Source organism: Otolemur garnettii, unplaced genomic scaffold (genome assembly GCF_000181295.1).
Source record: "Otolemur garnettii isolate 467f Iridium unplaced genomic scaffold, OtoGar3 scaffold00012, whole genome shotgun sequence".
Lineage (NCBI taxonomy): Eukaryota > Metazoa > Chordata > Mammalia > Primates > Galagidae > Otolemur > Otolemur garnettii.
Window position 1 is genome coordinate 15,564,529 of NW_003852407.1, and position 22,926 is coordinate 15,587,454.

The 22,926-nt window shown below is 44.0% G+C and overlaps 1 protein-coding gene across 1 annotated transcript in view; it reads right to left on the reverse strand.

Moving 5' to 3' along the window:
• FHOD3 (formin homology 2 domain containing 3) overlaps positions 1-22,926 on the reverse strand; it is a 468,593-nt gene that overhangs the window by 400,251 nt on the left and 45,416 nt on the right. The window contains exon 2 of the mRNA XM_012802005.1: positions 12,777-12,883. Coding sequence (XP_012657459.1) covers positions 12,777-12,883 — 107 coding nt within the window. The remainder of the gene's footprint in view (positions 1-12,776; positions 12,884-22,926) is intronic.

Consider the following 22,926-nt stretch of genomic DNA (forward strand, 5'->3'; position numbering starts at 1 on the left):
GTTACATTAACCTCTTCATCCCCAAATGGAGTTACATTAACCTTTTCAGCAGCCAAGGTATATTCCCTTCCCATTCTCCCGCCCTTCCCTAGCTTGCCGTGCATTCTTTCCAAAAATCGGGACACTTTTAAAATGCAGTGGGACGTGGGACAAATAGTTAAAAATCAGAACTGTCCCGCCAAAAGCAGGATGTCTGGTCACCTTACCCTAAGGTCACTATACCTAGGGAAAATGGAAAATTGTAGCTAAATGTACCTTTATTTACAAAATATTCATTACACAATTTTACAAAGAGGTAGCCAAAATAGAATGTTTTTAAAATTTTGTAAATAAAGGCACATTCAGCTATAATTTCACGTTTTCCCTATTATGGTGACTTTTGGGACACCCTGGATACAGGACTAATACTAGCATGTATAATGCACATCCTTATGTTTCCCTTAAAAATTTGGGCAAAAACGTGCATATTATACATGGCAAAATATAGTATTTTATCCTTGACTTTCCAGTAAATACACCCTTTTCTTTTTTCATGATGAAAACCTATAAAGCAAACTAAATAATCACGGGCATACTTCCTCCCACAATGGGATACTACGTCAGTTTGGGTTCCGAAGACATTAAATTTTATGGAATGCTTATCATTGCCAGATGAGGTTCTAAGTACCCTAAAAAGATTTAGTTTTCACAAAATTCCCATGAAGTAGATAACATCATTGCCATTTTAAAGATCAGGAAATTGAGGCCCAGAAGAGTTAAGCAATATAGTTGAGGACACACAGCAAGGAAGTGACAGAGCTCAGACTCAACTCAGGTAGTCAAACCAAAGCCCCCATCACCCTCCTGTAGCTGCCTCCCAGGTGTGCTCCTTCATTCATGCCCTCATTCCACACATTCCTGGTGCCTGCTATGGAATGAACTCTACACGATGCACAAAGTACTTGCTGCTCTAAGCCAGCAACACAGAAATCCCACCTGTTGTTCCCGCCTGCTGGCCCGCCCTGCAGATTTCAGACCTGCCAGTTCACACAATTACACAAGCCAATACTTAAAAATAAATCTCTCTAGATAGATGGAATATATTTATCGATAAATAAATAGCAATCCTATAGGTTCTATCTCTTTGCAGAGGGCTGTAAACTTTGGTATCCAGCACAGAGCTTCCACATTGCACAGATAAAAATCACTGAGAGGCTGTCAATGTGAATTCACCGTTAGCTTTAGTGGTCCCTTTCTCCCTAATACTGGAATTCTGGATCATTTTCCCAGTCGCCACTCCTTCTGCTTTTTTGTTTTTGCTTTTGTTTTCTTTTTGCACAGAAGGAAACGGGAATGTGCCAAGTACCAGAATCTGATAACCCAGAAGGTGAATACTTGCCCTGAGAGTTCCCAGAAAGACTCAGATTCCTTTCCTATCAGCACAGCCACTGCCAGGGAAACATCACCAGCTTCTGAACAGACGCTCTTCAGAACAGGCCACCACAACCAATCAGCTGCACACACCCAAGGCCAATGCTAACCCAAGCACTGAGGGAACTGTCTAAAATAGATGGGCAATTCAACAAGACTCCAGTCAAGGGAGGCATGCACGTGCATCAATCCAGGGACCTGATGGTGCCACCGCTAAAGGAACTTTCTAAAACTTCCTGGTTTCTCAAAATACACAAGTTTCTCTTAGATACTATCTATGGCCTTGGGAAAATAAAGTCTGATTTAACCAACCAAGGCTCACAGAAACTTGTGTTTTAGTTCTGTCTCTAAAGGAACATTTTTACAACACAGAGACCTTTGTGACTAAGAACAAATGCTCACAATTTACTGAGTAAAGTATAGCCAAAAGGCTCTAACAACCAACACTGGAACTGATACCCCCAAATATTCCTCCACTCAAATTAGAAAAACTGAAGTATGGTTTTGGTCAAGGGCAGAAACATATATTTGACCATCTGGCAGGAGCAGGGACCAGGGTCCCTCAGCTGTTGCCCCAGGAATGAAAAGCCCTTAGTAAGCTCCTGGAGTTGTGAGGCTCAACCAGAGCCCCATCTCAGGGAAAAGGGAATGGAGAATCTGAACCCGTCGTCAGCTAGTAAAAGGACTGTGCTAAGATTAATTTGGTCAGAAGCTCACAGTCAAGCAAGAGCAATCCAGCTGCCACTACGTTCCTCTCTAGACAGGTTCTGTTCTCCCCTGGCAGAGTATAGAGATGAGAAACAGACTAATCCAACAGCCGTGTGATCTTAGTTAAGTTACTCAACCTAAGCCTCAGTTTCCCTGTCTGCAAAATCAGATAACATCTGCCTTCCCTCCTGAGGGTGTGAGGTTTCAATACCATGCTGTGGGCACTCCTCACACGGGGTAAACTCTGGATATTTCCAACAACATTTTGGCCAGCAACATCACTGCTCCTTCTCTGAGCCACCTCCCCTCTCTATTTCTGGCTAGTGTCTGTGTATCTTCTCGCTCCATCTTCACTGCCTTTTTTCATTCCTCTCACCCCTCTCAACTTTTCCCCTTTCTCTTTCCTCCTCTTCTGCCTGTTCAAGAATCTGCAATCAGTCTCCTTATCCTGAGATGCTCTTTCCTGTTCTTCAATTAAAATTCAAGTGACTTAACATTCTCATTTTTTCAACGAACTCTACTAAAGTCTGTCACTCCTGTGCATGCAACACTGGCTGCACTGGTCTCTGAAGACTGAGTCATCTCCTTTAATGAGAAGTTCTGAGGAGTCAGATGCACAGGGCCGCGTCTGCAGCGCCCTGCAGGACACGTGCTGCAGCCCGGGTACAGCCTGTGCACCTGAGCAGAGGGCGTGCTGAGAGGGGACCCAGCGAAGCCCTACCTCCTGGACACCTGCTCAGACAGGCTGCACTGGTCCCCCCACCTCTGGCTTCCACAAGATGACTTGAGGCTGAAAGAATGCACTTTCTTGTGGAACTCAAGTCATGGTCCACTCAGCCCATGTTCTCGCAACACAAAACATGGAACTTCGCCCAGGACCCAGCCCACCCTGTCACCAGCTCAGGATCTCTTCCACAGTCATTCCTTGGAATCTCTTAAGTGTTAATTAGGTATAATTTAGAAGCCATAAAACCCACCTATTTATGTGCATGATTTGCTGATTATTAGTATATTTATAGATCAGCACAGCAACCACCACCTTCTAATTTTTGAACTATTTCATCAAGAAACCCCATGCCCTACAGCCCCTCCCTGTTCCCACACCCAGCGGTAGGAAACTGCCCAGCTTTACTGTCCCCACAGATTTGCCTTTTCTGGACATTCCATACAAATGGAATTAGACAATGTGCTGCCCTTTGTGTCTGGCTTCTTGCACTTAGCTGAATGTGCAGGGTCCCCACATACCACATACATGTGATCCCATGCTCTCTCCTGTGTTTTCACTTGATCAAATAAGTCTTTTTGAGGTACATTTTTAATTTTCATGAAGTCCGTATCTATTTTTTTCTTATTTGTGCTTTTGGCGTCATATCCAAAAGACTACTGCCTAACCCAAAGTCATGGAGACTCGTTCCTGTTTTCTTCTAAGAGGTTTATAGTGTGGACTCTTACACTTAGGCCTGTGGTCCATTTTTAGTTACTTTTTGTGGGCGGCATGAGGTCTCTAATAGTCACTGGCTCCCTCCCCTGCCTTCCATCCTCAGATCTCCCTAATGGGATGAAGTTCTTGCTCAACCAGGTCACAGCTCCTGGGAAATTCTGCTGACTCCCCTTCTTACCACCACCCCTAGCTTCTGTCCTCAACGACCCTACACTTCCTCCCTCTCTAAAGACACCCTCAATCTCCTCCTTACCACCCCTGGCCTCGCCTCACTTTTCTTACAACTTGACTTGATGGCATGGTGTCCTCACTGCTCGTCTGTGAAGTTTCCCCTCTCCTTGCAAGGCAGCCCTGCTGGTTACCTATCCAATACCCATTTTCCTTTTCTGCCTAAGAAAGAGTACCAGATTTTGTTTAGGGTGGCAATACACATTCTCCACAATGTGGCACAGTGAACTATAGGTAGAAGTTGCTGGAAGAACTCTGGGAAAGCTCTTTAAAAGGGGCCAAACCCAGCCAGCTCCAATATCTGCTCTTTACTTTTCCCAGCCAGGGAAGAGATCATCAGCTGTCACTGTATATTCATAGTAACGGAAGGAAGAGGTTAGCTGCACACAGCCCCACGACTCCATGAGCCTCAGCACTGGTTAATGGCATGTAAGTGAAAGCTACGTGCCCAAGAAATGGGCAGGCACTCCCTTTGTCCCTTTTTTTCTTTCTGGAGGCTGGAATGCAGATGAGATGCTAAGAGCTGACGCAGCCGCCCTGGATCCAGAGATGGCATTCTCATTTTGAGGATGCTGTAACTATTTACCAGTCCCAAAGATGACTGACTACTTTTGGAGTCAAACACAAAAAAGAAACTTTTGTCTTAAACTCACATATTTAAGAGGATTTCTTGGTTGCAGCAGAGAAGACTGTATCCTCACCCACACACACCTTCCTGCCTTGATGTGGGCAGAGGGGGGCAGCCACATTATAACTGTGATGCAGCATGAAAGACCAAAGCCAGACTCCAAGGATGGCAGATCAGCCTGGGTTCCAAAGAGCATCATGGAATCAGCATATTGTCCATGAAACCACTCAGTTATCCCCTATTTAGGGTGGTTTTACATTTACAGAAAAATTGTACAGAAAGTAGAAAAAGTTCCCACATGCCCACACACCCTCTCAGCCAGTTGCTCTTATTAATATCTCGCCTTAGTGTCTTCATTTGTTACAATATGTGAACCAATATTAACACAACACATTATTAGTAAGTCCACAGTTTACATTAGGATTTACTACGTTGAACGGTTTTACAGGTTTCACAAATGCATCATGTTCTGTATCTGACATTAATAATATACAAAGTAGTTACACTGCCCTAAACATCCCTGTGCTTCCAGCCCATCCCTCCTTCCCAGTTCCCACCCTCCAGCAACCACTGGATTGTTACTGTCTCTACAGTTGTGCCTTTCTCCAATGTCACATAATTAGAATCAGGCAGTACATAACTCCCACAGACCGGCTTTCACTTCACAAGATATATATGAAGTTCCCATATATCTTTTCTAGCTTGATAGCTCATTTCTTTTTACCACTGAATAATTCCACCATACACACATGCTATAGTTTATCCATTCAGCTACAGAAGGCCATCTCAGCTGCTTCTGAATTTCAGCAATGATTGAACTGCTGTAAACGTAGTACAGGTGTGTAGATGCAGGTTTTCTACTCGGGTAAAAACCCTGGAGCGTTACTGCCGAATCACCTGGTAAGCTCATGTTTAGCTTTATAAGCAGCCTATAGTTTGCTTTATGAGACTGATTGTCCTCCAAAGAGACTGGACCATTTGCATTCCTACCAGTAACCAATGAGTATCCGGTTACTCCACATCCTCACTAGCATTTGGTATTTTAGATTTCAACCATTCTAACAGGTGTGCAGTGGTATCTCTTTTTAATTTGCATTTCTCAAGTGACATACGTCCGACATCCTTGCTATCTGCATATCTTCTTTGGTGAAGTATTCTTCAGCTCTGTCCCCCATTTTGTAATCTCGCTGTTTATTACTGACTTTTAAGAATCGGTTGTATATTTTGGATACACATTCTTTATTTGTCATATGTTTTGAAAATATTCTCTCCTACTCTGTGGCTTGTCTTTTCATTCTCTCAATAGCCAACATATTATTGGAGAAGGGAGTACTGCTATGTTGCCGATGCTGGTAGTGAACTCCTGGCCTCGAGTGATACTCCCACCTCAGCCTGAGCCACCACACCTGGCCCCTTTGTTCAGATAAAAATATTTTCAGCTGGGTATAGTGGCTCACACCTGTGAGCTTGGGAGACTGGGGCAGGAAGATCAGTAGGAGTTTAAAGACGCAGTGAGCTATAAGGAGGCCACTGCACTTCAGTCTGGGCAATACAGAAACACAGGCCCTGTCTCAAACTATAAACTCTGTGTCTGTGTGTGTACATACAGCAGAACCTCCATAGCAGACCACTTCCCTACGTGCACCATGTATGTGTACGTATCAGTACAGTAGGCCTAGTTCCTTATGTTGACCACCTCTGTATGTTGACTAGTTTGTTATAATTCCTTAGGTAGTCAGCTTACAGAGGTTTGACTATGTGTATACAATTTTATTACACTTTTTTCCTTTCTTAAGATGTGTACACGTTTTGGCACCCTCTGTATATACAGACACACATGCACACACAAAATTTTCAAGCCCATTATAACCTAATCATTTGTACCCTCAGATTAATCTAAAAATGTTCAAGTCACTGTTATCTGGGTTCTTTGTTACATGCAGCTAAGACTAATCCCTTACTCATGCAGAGTACACACGTTATGGTTCCAGTGGGTCATGTGGTGGCTACTAACTCTCTGACCCCTACATCCAGGTCCCAGTGGTCTTCTCAGCCCCCTCCTGTGACTGTCCCTGAGAAAAGACACCTCCAGATTCAGCAGTCCCCTCCCTCCCAGGGGTTGCCCTGAGCCTCCCTGGTACTTGAGGCTTCTCACCTGGGTCCCAGGTCGACATTCCTCACTGGCTACACCACACCTTGAATGTGGCTTGCTGGACCCTCAGTCCAACATGTACGACACCTCCTTCCCCTCCCCAAATTGCCCCACTCCGTAGCCTCGCTAATGCTCTGAGCTGTCCACCATTGTGTGCACCAGCTACCTACCACTGTGCATCCATTCCATCCTCCTGGGACCCTCTCCACAAGCTGGTACAGTGGCTTTAGATCCGCATACATCCCCCCAACACTGGGACAGCCCCCAATCCACTCACCCTCTGCAGCCACAATGTTTAGCCCCATCATATCTTGCCCTTCCTGTCCCCGCAGTGGGTTGTATGGGACCTCAGCCTCCCTATTTGAGGTCTTCCCACCGCACCCCCAGGCCCCTCATTACTGGAGTTCTGTGAGGCCTTCCTCTCTGTAGGTCATTTCTCTCCCAACTCCAGCCCAGAGTCCTACCTGAGGCGGTTTCTGCCCCATCAAGCCAGCTGCTATTTGAAGGTATTGGGGCCTGTCTTGATTCTGCTGTCCACTCGGGGTTCATTTATCTTCATTTAGACCAGCAGTTCTCAACCCACAGGAACTGTATTAAAGGGCCACAGCACTAGGAAGGTTGAGAACACTGGTTTAGACCTACCACAGCCTTTTCAGGAATGTGCCTCCCTCAAGTACAAGGTCCCACCTTTCACTATATGCTGGAATCACCTGGGAGCTTTAAAACATCACTGCCACCTGGCAGCACGGGCTGGGCACAGAAGGGGAGTTTTTAAAGTCTTCAGGTGTTTGCAATATTCTCAAGACTAAGAACCTATACTGTAGGCTCCCAGCCAAACATCAACCACCTGCAATAGCTTTTATAAACATCAATATTTCAGGTCCCACACCAAACCTCGCAAAGCCAGAACCTAGAGATCAGTATTTCTGTCTTGGAGTTGGTACTCACTTGGCCTCGCCCCCATGGCTCCTTTGCTATGAAAGGACTAGTTTCCGCCCCCACCGTGGCAAAGATCAGGACTTGGTGGTCTGCACTTTGAGCTTTGCACGGACTGGGAAGACAGGAGACCCCTCACACCTTTGATTGATTTGCCACAAACAGCTCGGCCAACACACCTCTGCCCTCAGCTGAGGTACGTTAATTAAGAAGATGAGAACATGTGAAATTCTTCACGTCTTCCCTTCCACACACACGCCAGAATCTCTTTTAATTTAGGGATTTTTTTGGTTACTTGCTTTGGTACAGTTTTTAAGGTTCAGTAGATTTTATGTTCAAAGTGTTTTCAATGATCTCCCATTCCACCTTCCTAAATGCAGAAGAAACCCAGAAATCACATATGTGATTGGGTGAGGTTAACTTTTATATTAGATCTTCTGAAAAGGAAAATGCTTCTTATTCCTTAAAATATGACATCCTGCAATGCAAAGACCTCTTGAGGAATCTGATGAAGGCTCTGAAATGCCTCCCCAACAGAATCCCACATATCTGCAAACTGCAGAAACCTCAGAGGTAATGGACCCCCATGAATCTTTGGAACTACGGAGAAGCAGGCTGAGAAGCTGGGTGTCCAAGAGTCAAACCAGAGCCAGTCCCCAGCCCCACTTCCTCTAAGCAGGTCCACCACAAAGCCAGTGGACTCACCCATGCCCACAGATGGACATCCCATCAGCCCTTCCCACCCCTTCCTGACCACACAGCCAACCATGGTTTTTAAGCCACCAGCCACACACACCCAGGATCCTCCCCCTCAAATATGTGAGAGTAAGAAGGTGAACGGTACCAACCAGGCAGGAAGCAGAAGCTGTCTTCAGAGCCGATTCTCTGGCACAGGCCTGAAGGGAGCCACAGCAAGGAAAAGGCGAGAGCCCCAAGTTACTAGAAGTTGGGAGACCCTGGGAATGCATGTGCCATGTCCAGCAACCACTCTGGTCCTCACGCTGTCCCTGATACACCATGCCTCTCGGGTCCGCTCTCAACTCAAACCATGCTCCCTCCTGCCCAGAGCAAATCTCCCCTCTGGACTCAATTTAAAAGCCCACCTTCTCCATGACAGTTCCCTGTGGACCTCAACTGGCAGCATTTCCTTTCTGAGGCACTGGAGGTGGCAATAGGCAATCGGGTGGGTGACTCTGGCCCTGCAAGTTTCCGTTGTGGTTTCTTAACTAAAAAATTGAGATTTCAGGGCACCTGACCTTCATAGATTCCTCCAGGTAACTCTCATTTCAATTAATCATCACCCCAAATTCTGACTGTAATTATATAGCAAGGGCTGCTAGTTTTGAGTATTATGTGCTAGGAACTAAATATTTTAAATGCACCATCATGTTTTACCTCAAAACAACCCAAAAAGGCAGTATTATATTATCTCCATTTATAAGAAAACTGAGATTCAGTGAGGTAATGTTACATCTCAGGGCTGGAGGGGGGACCCATCCACCAGTCAAACAGCGCCTAGACCAGGGGTTCTTAACAGGAACTGTATTAAAGGGTCATGACCCACAGAAACTGTATTAAAGGGTTGCGGCATTAGGAAGGTTGAGACCTCCAGCCTAAACCAACTACAAAGCCCAGATCCCTAACCGTTATGCCACGCTGCTCTTTTTGGTTGTGAGAGACCCTAGGTGGACCCCTGCTCATACAGGAGAAAAATGGGATTGAGTAAAACTGTCTTCATTCTATAAATAAATTTTATAAATGTCCTCATTTTATAAACTCCTATCAGAAGTAAAGCAGCTTGCCCAAGGTTGTACGATGGCAGGGTCTGTTTCCACTGCGCGGTGCTATGCTTGCTAACTTCCCTGGCCTTGGAAGGCCATGTGCAGACCCGGCTATATTTTGTTAGCATAATAATCACTTTGTCCTTCCATTTTTAAATGTCTTTTTCTTCCTCTTTGATTAGCTATAGCCTGAGTGATAATTCTAAACAAGTGAATTAGTTTTTAGTCTTGGCATAAAAGTGCAGGGTAACAAGGAAATGAACTCCTCCTGCAAGGAAACGTCCTCAGAAAACACGACATGAGAAACACCACTGTTTGTGCCCAGCCCGCCATGCATCTTCACTAGATGGTCTCAACATTAGCAGATATTTTGCTATAACTGACACAAAGAAATAAAGAAGGAAAAATGGAATTTCATGGCTGTTTTCATACCTCAAAGGACAAATCTCACGTAAGAAACTACTATATTTTAATTCCCGTATATGGGCGACATGAGTTCCTAGGCACAGAGATTTTGCCAAATGCCACACAACTGAGAGAGGACGTAAAGAGACCTACAGTGCAAGTAGCAGTGCAAATGTGCCCAGGCACCTCCCACCTGCACGTGGGGGCTCAGCCTGCAGGCTGTTTCCTAACCAGCTCCAGTGAGCTGCCTCACGCCTCCAGGACTCAGTAATACCTTGGGCATACTGGGATAATGTGGCAATGCTAAGACAATACCACCCTTCTGTAACCGAAGCCAAGGGCAGATGGGCCGCTCTGCCAGGAGATCACTGTGGTTTATTCATGTTCTTTCAGACAAAATGGACTAGGGCTGAGTCACTATGAAAGGAGACCATTTCAAAGACATAAAACCTCACCCTGGGGTAAGCGTGGGGCACATTTAGCAAATAAGTAGCCACCCAACACCTTTGGGGCTACCTTCCTCTGTTTTCAGTTGCCCACATCTTTAGTTCCACCTTCTCGTCTTGCCATAACTCATTTTCTCAGCATCTTTTCTATCAGGGTGCAGAAATGAGATTCAGGCACCAGGTACTGGATGGACCCATAGCCAGGTGATGATTCAGAAGGGAGCAAAGTGAGAAAGCAAGTCCCAGGATTTACTCTGGAGAGCTGGCAGCAGGATGCCTGGGCTCTTTGGGAACAGCTGTGGAAGAACCGCCAGTATCAAGACTCAGGTGTTGCCAAGATGAGCTGCAGTGTCAGTGATGAATGATGGCAGCAAGGTGTCTTCCCCGGAGTCACCCTGCACAGTGCTGCTCCAACTAGAGGCAGTGTTTTAGACCAGGACCAATGGCTTGCGTGAACCAACCTCATATCACCAAAGGATAAGTGCACATGCTACATAGAACCTGAAGTGTCTTTGCCCAGAAGTTCCTGAGATGGCAGAGAAGTGCAATCTCGGGAATAGTCACACCTGTGTTCAAACGTGGTTCCCTCAGCTGCTGGCTCTGAGGGAACATGCAATGTAACTCCCAACCCTCAGCTGTCTCAAATGAAAAATGGAGACTATAAAAATCCAATTACATGACTATGATGAGAATTAACTATTAAACAAAGATACTATGAATATGGAGCCTAGATGAGTGCTTGGCATAGTAGATGCTCTAAAATGTTATTTTCTCCCCTACTCTTGATTCTTATACTGTTATCTAACAAATTAATACCTTTTTTCTGAGCAGCCATCTCCAAATCCCTCTAGTGATTTGATAATTTAAAAAAAAAAAATCAAACAGGGAAGGCCTTCAAGCATAACACCACTACAGACATTCTTCAAGCTGGCAACGATCTGCCCATAACACTCTGCGGGTCTGTTTGATCAATGAGCCCTGAAGTCATCCAGTTAGACTATCACCCAGCCTGCATTCCGACATCTCAAATAAAGGGATGTCATTGTCAAATACTCAGTAAAAACCATAGCAATGGAACTTCCCCCAAGTCTATAATCTTAGTAATGTTAATTTTTTTAAGTAATAAGTAGAATCTGGTATGACTTAAAATAGCCCATCCCATGTATATGGCCTATAGCATATAGGAAAAGCCAGGGTCTTTTCCTATATACTTTTGATGGATACAAGTACTCTGGAGAAAAGAAGGGTGTCCTCAGGGAACCTTGCTGAATCCTACCAAGGCCCTTGGTCTCCTTGGTCTCCTTGGTGCTCATGACCACACCACTTGGGAACTGATTCAGGGACTACCTGGCCAGTAGTATTCAGTAAGTGTCATAATATGCTGAGAAAACGTTAGGTACTGGACATTTAGACAGACACAGTGCTGACCTAGTGGAATTTCAGTAGCAGAGAAGAGGAACAATTAGAGAAGCAATGACCACAAATTGTGAAGGGTGTTAAGACAGAGGAAACCCAGGAAGCCATCAGTACACACTGGAATCACACAACTACATGAAACTAACACTAAGAAGGTTCTAATTTTTCCCCATTCTTTGAGCTATTCATTACAAAATCAGTACTCCCAGATAATATTCACCTGACTTTATTTTTTACTTGGCAAGGTAGCTTCAGACAACTTTTGGGGGTCCCTGAACACCACATTAAGATAGCTAAGCATTATCTGAAAAGCAACAAGGAATCTCTGAAAGCTTCTGAGGAGAAGGGTGATGAAACCAAAGATATGCTTAGTTCCAGATGGATAAGGGATGGGAAAGGAGGTGGGGTCCATCAGAGGCCATGTCAGTAACTTAATATACACAAGAAGGATCCTTATGTGAGTATATTCCTACCGAGATATCACTCTCTCTGATTTTTTATATGTGTATTACTTTATTCAGACTCAGAATATTTCTTCAGCAATCAGAAGTATTAAGCAATTCTAGATGTAAGCTCAAAGTAGCTTGATGGTAATTAACATTATAATTATTCCCCCCCCCCCGTGATGAGTTTAAAAGATGATACAGTGTAAAATTATTTACTAGAGCATCTGCCAAGAAAATAAACTTATCCAATAAATAATAACTGAAAACAATGTTGACAACAGTTGTCAAGCTACTGAAATCTGAAAAAATCAATTTAATTGTGATATCTAGTTTAAAAATCACTTAGAATACACCATCCCACAACACAAGACCCCATCTCTAAAAATAAAAATAAATCAGCAGGCGTGGTGGCAAGTGCCTCTAGCCCTCGCTCTTTGAGAGGCTAAAGCAGAAGGAGCTCTTGAGCCCAGGAGTTTGAAGCTATAGTGCGCTATGATCACGCCACTGCACTCCAGCCTGGGCAACAGAGCAAGGCCTTATCTCTTGAAATAAAAAGCAAGCTTAGAATGTAAATACCATGTGCTTGATTAAACTATACCAGCAATTTTTCTAGGACAAGCTATCCCCCAACCCCCAAGCGCCCCTGAGAAAAGCTACTCAGAATAGAAAAGTCACCACTGATGAGTGACATGCATCTCCCTTCCTTTTGTGTGACTGGGAGTGAAGAGAAGGTCAAAGCCATGGTGATTGATTTCTCCAGAATATTGTAAGGATCTTACCCAGCGTCATCCTGGAAGCCTTCCAATTCATCCCGCTGCTCGGCCAGGGTGGCTTCCAAGTCCAGGTAGGTGCCATTGTGGGAGAGTTGTAGCGTGCAGTCATCAAGCTGCAAGAGAAAGAGCCCGTTATGCCTGGCCTGATCCTCTGGTGGGACTAAGTATAGAGAAATCACATCACGTTGCCCTCCTGTGTTTCTTAAAAATCAAGCAAAATAGCTGGGTGCAGTGGCTTACACCTGTAATCCTAAGACTCTGGAAGGCTGAGCCAGGTGGATTGCTTGAGCTCAGGAGTTCAAGACCAGCCGGAGCAACACTCTCTACTAAAAATAAATAACTAGACAGGCATCATGGCGGGTGCCTGTAATCCCAGCTGCTCAGAACACTGAAGCAAGAGGATCTCTTGAGCCTAAGAGACTGAGGTTGCTATGAGCTATGACATTGTATCACTCTAGCCAGGGTGACAGAGTGAGACTCTGTCTCAAAATATAAATAAATAAATAATAAAGCAAGCAAAATTCTGCAATGTGGATTATAACTAGAAGAGCTAGTAAATTAGTGCAAGTAGATGGGAAGTACACTGCGTGCCAAGCAGATGGGGAAGGCGTCTGATCAAGAAGTGGCATTGACGGGACCATCTGGGCATTGGGCCAGCGCCTCTCTCTGCTATATGCGGCTGGGGAGAAGCCATACATTTGGGAAGTGGAAACCAAGGTCACAATGCCAATGTGACCACAGATTAAGAGTCACAGGGCTTACTAGGCAAATTGGGTAAGGAAAACATGCTCTTCCCTTCGATTCAGTGAAATTATTTAATGTGATTATTATTATCCAGATTCTGTGGTCATATCTGGCACATTAAATAATCATTCTTCAGTGAACATTTTTACAAATGAACTTGTAAACAAGTGAAACATTCTCCATCTGAATGGTAAAATATCCAAATTAAAACATACCAACCAGGAAATTAGGTCTCTTTGCTACCAGTCTCTTTTCTAAAAAATTTCATTTAACACACACTTACATGTTATTATGCTCTGGGAACTGTTTTTTGCATTTGTACACAGTAAGTCATTTGATTCTCACAGACTCTGAAAGTTCTATTATTCCCCCTCTTACAGATGAAGGATCTGAGGAATCCCCAATGTCACCATCTGGTAAATGGTGGAGCTGGAAATACCAGCAATCTGATTCAAGGTCATGCAACGTGCAACAAAAATAATTTTATAGTTGAGGGTCACTACAACATGAGGAACTGTATTAAAGGGTTGCAGCATTAGGAAGGTTGAGAACCCCTGATCTAGATGGGTGCTTGATTATCTGCTATGAGATTTCAAACAAGGAATTAGCCTCCTTTGATAGAAAAAGCTTTGCTAGTATCCTCAAGAAGAGAAACATAGACTGTCATCTTGTTTAGAATCAGCATCTGTAACAGGCTGTTCATTCTTGTTAGAGACCCCACAGTTCCTTGTCTCTGGTTATCCTCAACAGAATGAAAGGAATTTGTTCTTTATTATTTGTTGGAAATACCTAGTTAAATCATTTGAAGGGGTTAATCCTATTTGATTCACTTGTTTTATTTCTCCAATAACAGACTGCCTCTCATAATTACTGAAGGCATGCTGGTGAATTTCAGCATTCTTGACTGGCCTTTTATAGGCAGAACATCTGCTCTGAGGAGGCATTTAAATACAGAAGCTGCAAAAAAGAAGAGCTGCCTGCAGAAGAGGTCCCTGGGCCAAGGATCTCCTGTGGAATGAAATCAAACTTTATCATTCCAAGGTGGAAAATTCAATAAGAAACGGGACCTGGTAACACATGCAGTGGACATGTGTGTAGCTGTAATCACTGGCAGTTCGTTCTTGCTTTTAATTTCTACAGCTGCTTGAGAAAGGGTACGTGATCACTCACCAGAACATGGTGTTTCTGCCACACAGATAAAATGTACATAATCTCAAGAACAGAGGTAGCAAAACAGAGTAAAATAATTAGGAAGTGACATGTTTTGAAATAGTATCTTTGTTTTTAAAATAATTTACTCAATGGTGAGTTTCTATAATTTTTAATGGTGGCTATCTTTGACAACATGCTCTCAAAATTTCTGAGAATTTAACAATCGACCCCTTACAGGTCAGCAGGCCAGCAGTGCCAGCACACACAGCTTCCGGTCTTCCCCAACCATTCAGTGGAGGTGTCTAAAGTGAGGGAGCCAGGGGAGAGGGAAGCGGGAAGTGGGTAGGGAGTCACGGTGTACGGCACACCTCTTGGGGGCAGGACACAATTATAAAAGGGACTTTGCCTAACAAATGCAATCACTGTAACATAATTCTTCGTACCTTCAATGAATTTCAAACAATAAAAAATAATAATAATAAAGTAAAGACAGCAGGAAGGGGATGAAAGGCCAAGATACCTGGACCAGGCTTTGGTCCTCACCATCCTCCTAAGCCCTACCCACACCCTTCTCCTTAGTCGGGGAGGATGTGGGGATGTACTAGTTAGTGGCTTTTGTGCCCATCATTTCCATCCCATACCTTCAGATTTTATTCCCAGCAGCCCAGGATGAGCATCCCATCTTCGTGGACCCTGGCCTGGCAGGTATCTGCTTCCATGTGCCCCCGACCAGCCCAGAATCACAAAGTCCGCAGCCTTCCACTAAAAGTATCCCAAACCTTAGCACAAACACCCATTCTCACCATTCCTCTCCTCCCATTCTGGGCAGCATGAACTGCTACCATTTCCACAGTTCAATTTTAACAAAATTATATGTCAGGCACAGGCAGGACACCAAGGAACACATAATCGCCTCCTTCCCTCAAAGAGATCGTTTCATTGAGTAAGTATGACACGCAAACAGAACACAAAAGAGAATAAAACACCATTTAATCAACTGTCACACGTGTGGAAGTTCATCCTCAGTGATATTCCTTCTACGCACTATAATTAGCGTCCTCCACAAAACTGCCCAAGTCTCCCTTCCAGGACAGAAGCTGCCATCACTTCCTAAGTCAAATGTCACAGCCCCAATCCTCTAATTAATGGGTGGACGAGCCCTTCCCCATTAGGGCCGGTGAGTTTCTCAGCTGAAAAAGAGAAGGTGAACACAGGTCCCTCTCTCCTTCTCCCCCTCTCTCACAGCAGTGTCATAGGAGGGTAGACTCAGAGGTTGGCTGCCTACGGAGACAGGACACATGTGCTCCAAGGGGACCCTAACAACACAGCAGCCCGCAAAGACACCACACAAGCCACACCACACAAGCCACTCCACCGCATAAGCCCTGCCAGATCATTATATCTGAGACACATGAGATTAATATTTAAACCATCACATGAGCCAAGGAATAAGGCGAAAGTGCTTCTTGGCCAGACCGATACATTGAAACCATGAACTCTCCTAAATGTTTGAGGGGGGGGTCACTTTCATAAAAAAAACAAATTGATAGGTACACTCAATGAATTCTTCAATCTTTTTGGTCATAACTAAGGAAGAGTAATAAACTTCCAAAAGAATACAAAAGCAATGGGAATAGGCAGTGAGTGGTGATTAATTCCAATCTGGTTAAAGATTTAGACAGAAATATTCAAACTTTCCCTAAGAGTGAAGGACTCGGACACCTCCCTGCCAGGCCAGTCCCTGATGGGGAGTCTCAATCACTACTTAGGCAGAGGCCACCAGATCCCCTCCTCTCACGTCAAATCTCCTCCCAAATGACTTACGGGCCCTGGAATTTCCTGACTCTTCATGTCAACCCTGATCCCCAGGCAGCATGTCCCCACACTCCTTTCTTGGCTCTAGGCTTGGTGGCCAGGACATTGCCGGGCACTTCAGGACATCAGACAAACCAGGAGCCATGTGGGAAGATAACGTTACAGGGCTATTATAGAAGTGCAGGGATTAAGGAAATTTAGGGGCAGTGACAGCACACAGCAGGAAGACTTCAGATTGGGTTGCAGCTCCTACAGCCAGGGGCCAAGATTTTGGTAGGGGGTGGGGTGCTCAGAGGGGAGCCCCTCCCAGATCTCCAGTAAGGGTCTTTCCAAATACCCTGGATTTTGTGCCACTCCACGAGGGTCAAAATGCACCAATAAAATTGGCCCCCCTTCTCTGGAGACATAGAAAGAGACCTCTGCTCCTCATGAGGGGCGCTGTGCAAAGTCATGCTGTGTTCTCTGACTGTTCCTACAGGGACAGTGCATTCAATTAGAAAGGGTGGGATCACCCTCCAAAAAACAAAAAAACAACCAATCATCTGAAAATAAGGCTGATGTCACATCTCAACGTGCCTATTGTGCCCGTTCCTTACTCCGGGACACTGGCAGTTACTGGGGTGGTTTAATGATTATCTAAGTTTGGGCAGCAGCTGATCCCCAGCATAGGCAATAAAATTTCTGTGTAACCCTGAAATAGACTAGCACAGAACCATCCTATAAATACATGTGTATATACCCTAGGCTACCCGCTAAACTAATGTTGGTAATAGTTCAAATGTGAGAAAACATATGCTGATTTTTTTGTTTTAATACATATGCTGATTTTAGAAAGAAAAAAGCAAACCTAAAGAAAATCTCAAATAAACGTCTTTTGCTTCTGTGGTTTGACTGGTCCCCCAGCCATAGATTTTGTGCTTCCTTAGATTCTGTGATTCCTTCACAGCCTCCCAAGGTGGTTTGCAGCTCCTTTCCTAGAGGCAGATGCGCCTCTCCTCCCAGAGTCTGGGCTGCCTGGCCAATAGGGCGGCAGCAGACGTGACCTGGCAGAGAGCTGAAAGGCACTGGCTCACTGGGGCTGTCCTCTCCTGCTGCTCCTGGAACTCTGCCACCACCAGAAGACACTTGGGTAGCCTGCTGGAGAGTGAACGTCTCGGGCTCCCACCCAGAACCTGCCAACCATCACATGTCAAGTGAGGGCAACCTGGATCTCAGTGCCTCCAGATGACCCACCAGCTGGCAACAGACACAGAAGAGAGTCCAGCAGGAATCAGCCAAAGTGACCCATGCCAGAACTGCCCAGCAGACCCACAGCTTGAGGTTCTGACTTGAAGTCCATCTCCTCCCACGAGCTGCCACCCCAACCCACAGTAGACAGGGAGTACAAATTTCACACCCAGACATGCTCTGTGTATGGATGGGGACAAGGTGAGAGGCTCACCCCCAGTTGCCCACTGAGTGTACCATGACACTGTCAGCTCAAGGTAAGGATGGCCAGCACATGCCCAGCTCTGAGACTCCACAGAGCCACACACCCATCCCTGACCGTCCCTGAGCCCAAACCCCCACTCAGGGGTGAGGGCAGCAGCAGCAGCCGGGCAAAAGCAAGTGAGGAGAGCCAAAGTAGAGGCAGGAGCGGTCAGCCGAGCACCCCCCAGGTAGGGAAAGAGGGCAGAGAGACCATGCTGGGTTGAAGCTCCAAGCCCCCCAGAGCATGTTCCATTGGCCCCTCAATATTCACTCACAAAACATAAAACAAAAGATAAAACTATGAAGAATTTCAACATAGCAACTGCAAGCACAGGGTCCTTCTGACTGCCCTGGTCACACGCGCAGGAAACTGGCCTGCTCCTGGCTCTACACGGAGCCCCGCTGCAGGCCTCGCCTCCTCTGAGGGCCCCACTTAGGGCTCATTACAGCTTGGGGAGCAGCACAAAAGCCCTGGGTGTTTCAGTTGGTCAGTTCTAAGACAGCTGCGCCCGTCTCCCCCTCAAACGGTACTTCTGTTGCTAGGCAGCCATGAAGCCTGTGGCTTCCTTAGATTTTGTGGTTCCTTCTAAATGCAGCAGAGATGAGAAAGTGGACTTAGATGACAAGCAAGAACTTTGGGAAAAACAGCTTTCCAGCAAGCAGTGCCACGTGTCCCTTTCACAAGTCGTAATAGAACCAACACAGAATCCTCGCCCCACAGCCTCTGGTTCCCCCAACCCTGTAACAATCCCTGCACAGGGACGAGGTGGAGGGCATTCACCCTGGGGCTGCCCTCTGCATCTCCCACAGTGGACAGTGAAGATGTGGTCTTCCTTTCCTCATCCTTCAAATCAGAGGCACCCTCCAGGCACATTCCTTTGTGTGTAGAATGCATTTCACAGTGTAAAATTATCAGTTTTGCATGAAGTTATAGTCAAGTTTATGTATTTTAAAAATATAAGTAACATTCAGTCACTTTTATTTGAGAAAGACTGCATGAAACTAGCCCCCAGCAAATCCCTTTCTACCTCCCATGCTGACACCAGCTGCAGCCCACCACACCAGAGGTAGCAGCATCTCTGGGGGGAAGGACAGGGCGTATGGTCCACAATGTAGGGTTTGGTCCCAAGGGATGTATCATAGCCTTTGGTTAAGTTTTGGGTGGAGCAGAATAAATCCAATCTCAGAGGAAAAAAAAAAAGAAAAGAAACACACATGAAACTGATTTACATGATACCAGAAGAAATAGGTCCTGTTGCCTAACCCCAACAAATCATATTTAAACTTTTAAGTCCTCAGAAATCCAGTTAGCCTCTTTGGAACAGGCACCGCAGATGCTTTAGTAAATGTTTTTAGAGTGAAGTACAAGAATAGTTGTGAAGATCCAGCATATATGGTTTATAACATAACATGAATGTGTCTACTTTGAAAATGATTGGATTTTACTTCCTCAGAAACCTTTCATAAATTATGTTCTTCGTGGCCACCAACCTAAGCAAGAGCAGCAACATCCTGATATTGATTTAAGCAAGTTCCAAATCAAGCCCCAGATTTCTATTTAAGTCAACAAAAGTTTCCAGCTCACCAACCAAAAGCAAAGGCTTCTGCCAAATTCTGCAAGGAAGACAAAGGCAGGGTTTCACCCATTAAGAGCTTAAGTTTAGAGAGAGTGATAATCTGGTAAATGGGTAAATATTTGAATTATTTTAAATACCTTGTTGTCGTTAAATAAACAGTCAAAAATAGGTCAAAATTTTCTGCAGGAATATATTTACATAGGTTTACAGGTACCTTTTTAGATTTTCTCTTTACTTTATTCAAGTTCAAAAACAGTATCGGCACTATGTTTCAGGGATTATTAATGTTCCTTATTATTCATTTATTCACTAATTCAGATTAACAGTCCTTTCCTTTGCTTCTCTCTGAAAATCAAGAGCACAAACAGTACCTTGTGTCCGAGGGAAATAACATGAGCCAGACAGAGCAGGTTACAGGGAGACCTGAGTGGGACTGATCATCCAGAAGCTGCCTGGAGTTTGGGGGAGTAAGGAGCACAGAGGGTTAGTCACCTTTGTTGTCTGTTCTTGTTTTCAATAGGGGAGGGGTGTGGGTTGCAAGGACTGAGGAATGGTGGATGCAAAAGCCCGGCCACAAGGAAGAGTTTGGGGAGGAGAAGTATTGAAGGCAGGCAGGCCAAGGGCTCTGGGGAAGGAGGCTTCCAGGCCACGGGAGACTAGACTTGTTTCCAGGGAGATGGGGAGTTGTGTACTGGAACCGCTGTAAGCAAATGCATGCAGAACCCACTTTGCCGAGTGGGGATGGAAGGCAGAAGACAAATGAGGGAGGTGCTGCCAGAACTGAAGGCAATTTGAAAGTAGCTTGGACAACAGTAGAAGCAGTGGAGATGGAGAGAAGGGAAGATGTGTGACACAGGGAAGGTAGCGGTGGGGATGCGAGGGAGGAAGGAAAAGTCATTGGACTGGGTGACTGGACGTGGACATGTCCAACACAGAGAGGCCAAAGGATTACCAAACAGAAAGTGGAGGTGGTACCATTTGCCAACACGGGAGACGCTGGACAAAAAGCTGTTTGGGGCAAAGAGGATAAAATTGTAATTTTTTGGTTTTAATGCGTTATAACTAAAACAAGTAGAGATGCGGAGTAAAGAAATAAGATTTGGGAGTTGGTGCATGAATAAAAATATGGCATTTGAAATTTCACAAGTGTGCTGACATGCTGAAAGATAAGAGCAACCAACTCCTGTGTCTTGAGGACCCACAGTGGCGTCCCTTTCTCCCTCCTTGATATGGGGAACTAGTACTTTCTCAGTTTTTTCTCTCATTAAGAGGGGTCATTTTATCCACACTATTAGTCTTCTCAAAGAACCAACTTTTGATAATACTGCTTTTTCTCTAACTTTGTTTTCTATCTCCTTAATTTCTGTTCCTTTTTTTTTCATTTTATGTTCTTTGTGTTTAATATGTTGTCTCTTCCTAACCTGTAAAATCTTAAGATCTTTACTTTTCTTTTCAATTATGTGCATTTAGGATTTTTTTCTAATTGTTTTTTTTTCATTTTTTTAAATTAAATCATAGCAGTGTACATTAATACTATCATGCGGTACAGTGTACTGTTTCCGTATACAATTTGAAATACTTTCATACAACTGGTTAACATAGCCTTCATGTCTTTTTCTTGGTTATTGTGTTAAGACATTTATATTCTACAATTAGAGAGATTCACATGTACCCTTATAGGATGAACCATAGGTGTGATCCCAGCAATCACCCTCCTTCCACTCACCCTCCTCCCTTCCCTCCCCTCCCTCTCCCACCTCCCGATATTCCTGGACTAATTGGGCTATGGCTTTCATATGAAAGCTATAAATTAGTTTCATAGTAGGGCTGAGTACATTGGCTACTTTTTCTTCCATTCTTGGGATACTTTGCTAAGAATATTTTCCAGCTCCATCCATGTAAACATGAAGGAGGTAAAGTCTCCATCTTTCTTAATGGCTGCATAGTATTCCATGGTGTACATATACCACAATTTATTGATGCATTCGTGGATCAATGGGCTCTTAGGCTTCTTCCATGACCTAGAAATTATGAATTGGGCTGCAATAAACATTCTGATACAAATATCTTTATTGTAGAGTGATTTCTGGTCTTCTCAATATGTACCTAGTAGAGGAATTATAGGATCAAATAGCAGGTCTATTTTTAGTTTTTTAAGTGTTCTCCAGATGTCTTTCCAAAAGGAACATATTAGTTTGCAATCCCATCAGCAGTGTAGAAGTGTTCCCTTTTCTCCACAACCACGCCAGCATCCTCTAATTTAAATTTTAGCGATGGCTCACAGGCTCTGATATGCCACATTTTTACTATCTTTAGTTCAAAATGCTGTCTAAATTTCACTAAGATTTCTTGTTTGACCCAAGGATTATTTGGAAGTGTATCACATAATTTCCAGAATGATTCATGATATGCCACATTTTTATTATCTTTAGTTCAAAATGCTTTCTAAATTTCACTAAGACTTCTTGTTTGACCCAAGGATTATTTGGAAGTGTATCACATAATTTCCAGAATGATTCAGGTACCTTCTTCGATTAATTTCTAGTTTAATTCCACTATGGTCAGAAAATATACTTCATATGACTTCAATTCTTTGAAGTCTCTTACTTACATCCCAATAGACAGAACAGAGGAAAGCTTATGTCCTCAGAAGCTGCAGCATTTGTTAACGGAGGAGCTCAAATCTATCCTCACTGCTCTGTATCTGCTTAATATTCTACAGGGAGGCATGTTACTCTTTCTCCTGCACTAGTGAACTTTTCTGTTTTTCCTTTTAACTCTGCCAATATTTGACATATTTAGTTTGGTTATTTATTAGGTGCAGACAAATATTTCCTAGTGGACCAACATTCTTAGGTCTCTGAGATTTCCCCCTTGTCTCTAGTTATGACTCTTGCCTTAAGGATGATATCATTTGTTATTAATTCAGCCGTAGCATGTTCTCTTGGCTAGTGTTTCATGGTTTATCTTCTTGCAGTCCTGTATTTACAACGGGTGCCCACATATTTAAGATGTGTCTCTTGTAAGTACAATATAGTTTTTTAATGCAATTTGACAATGTTTAAATAAGAAAATATGTAGTCAAAATCTGTTAACCTAAAATGATCAGATCTACACATTCGGTATTTTATCTACATGTTAATAGTTACCTTCTTCCTCTATTCTTGTCAAATTTGGTTAAATCTATTGTTCTTTAACCTTCCATATTCCTTTCCATTATTCTATTTATTCCCAGTTATACAATCTTTTAGTAATTCTTTTACAAGTTTACCCTAAAGATAATAACGTCCCTTCCCAACTCAGAACATTATAAATTTGTGTTATCACTTTCCAGACAATTTAAGGGCACTAGACTACTTACACATGCTTGTACCTTTTTTTTTTTTTTTTTTTTTTTT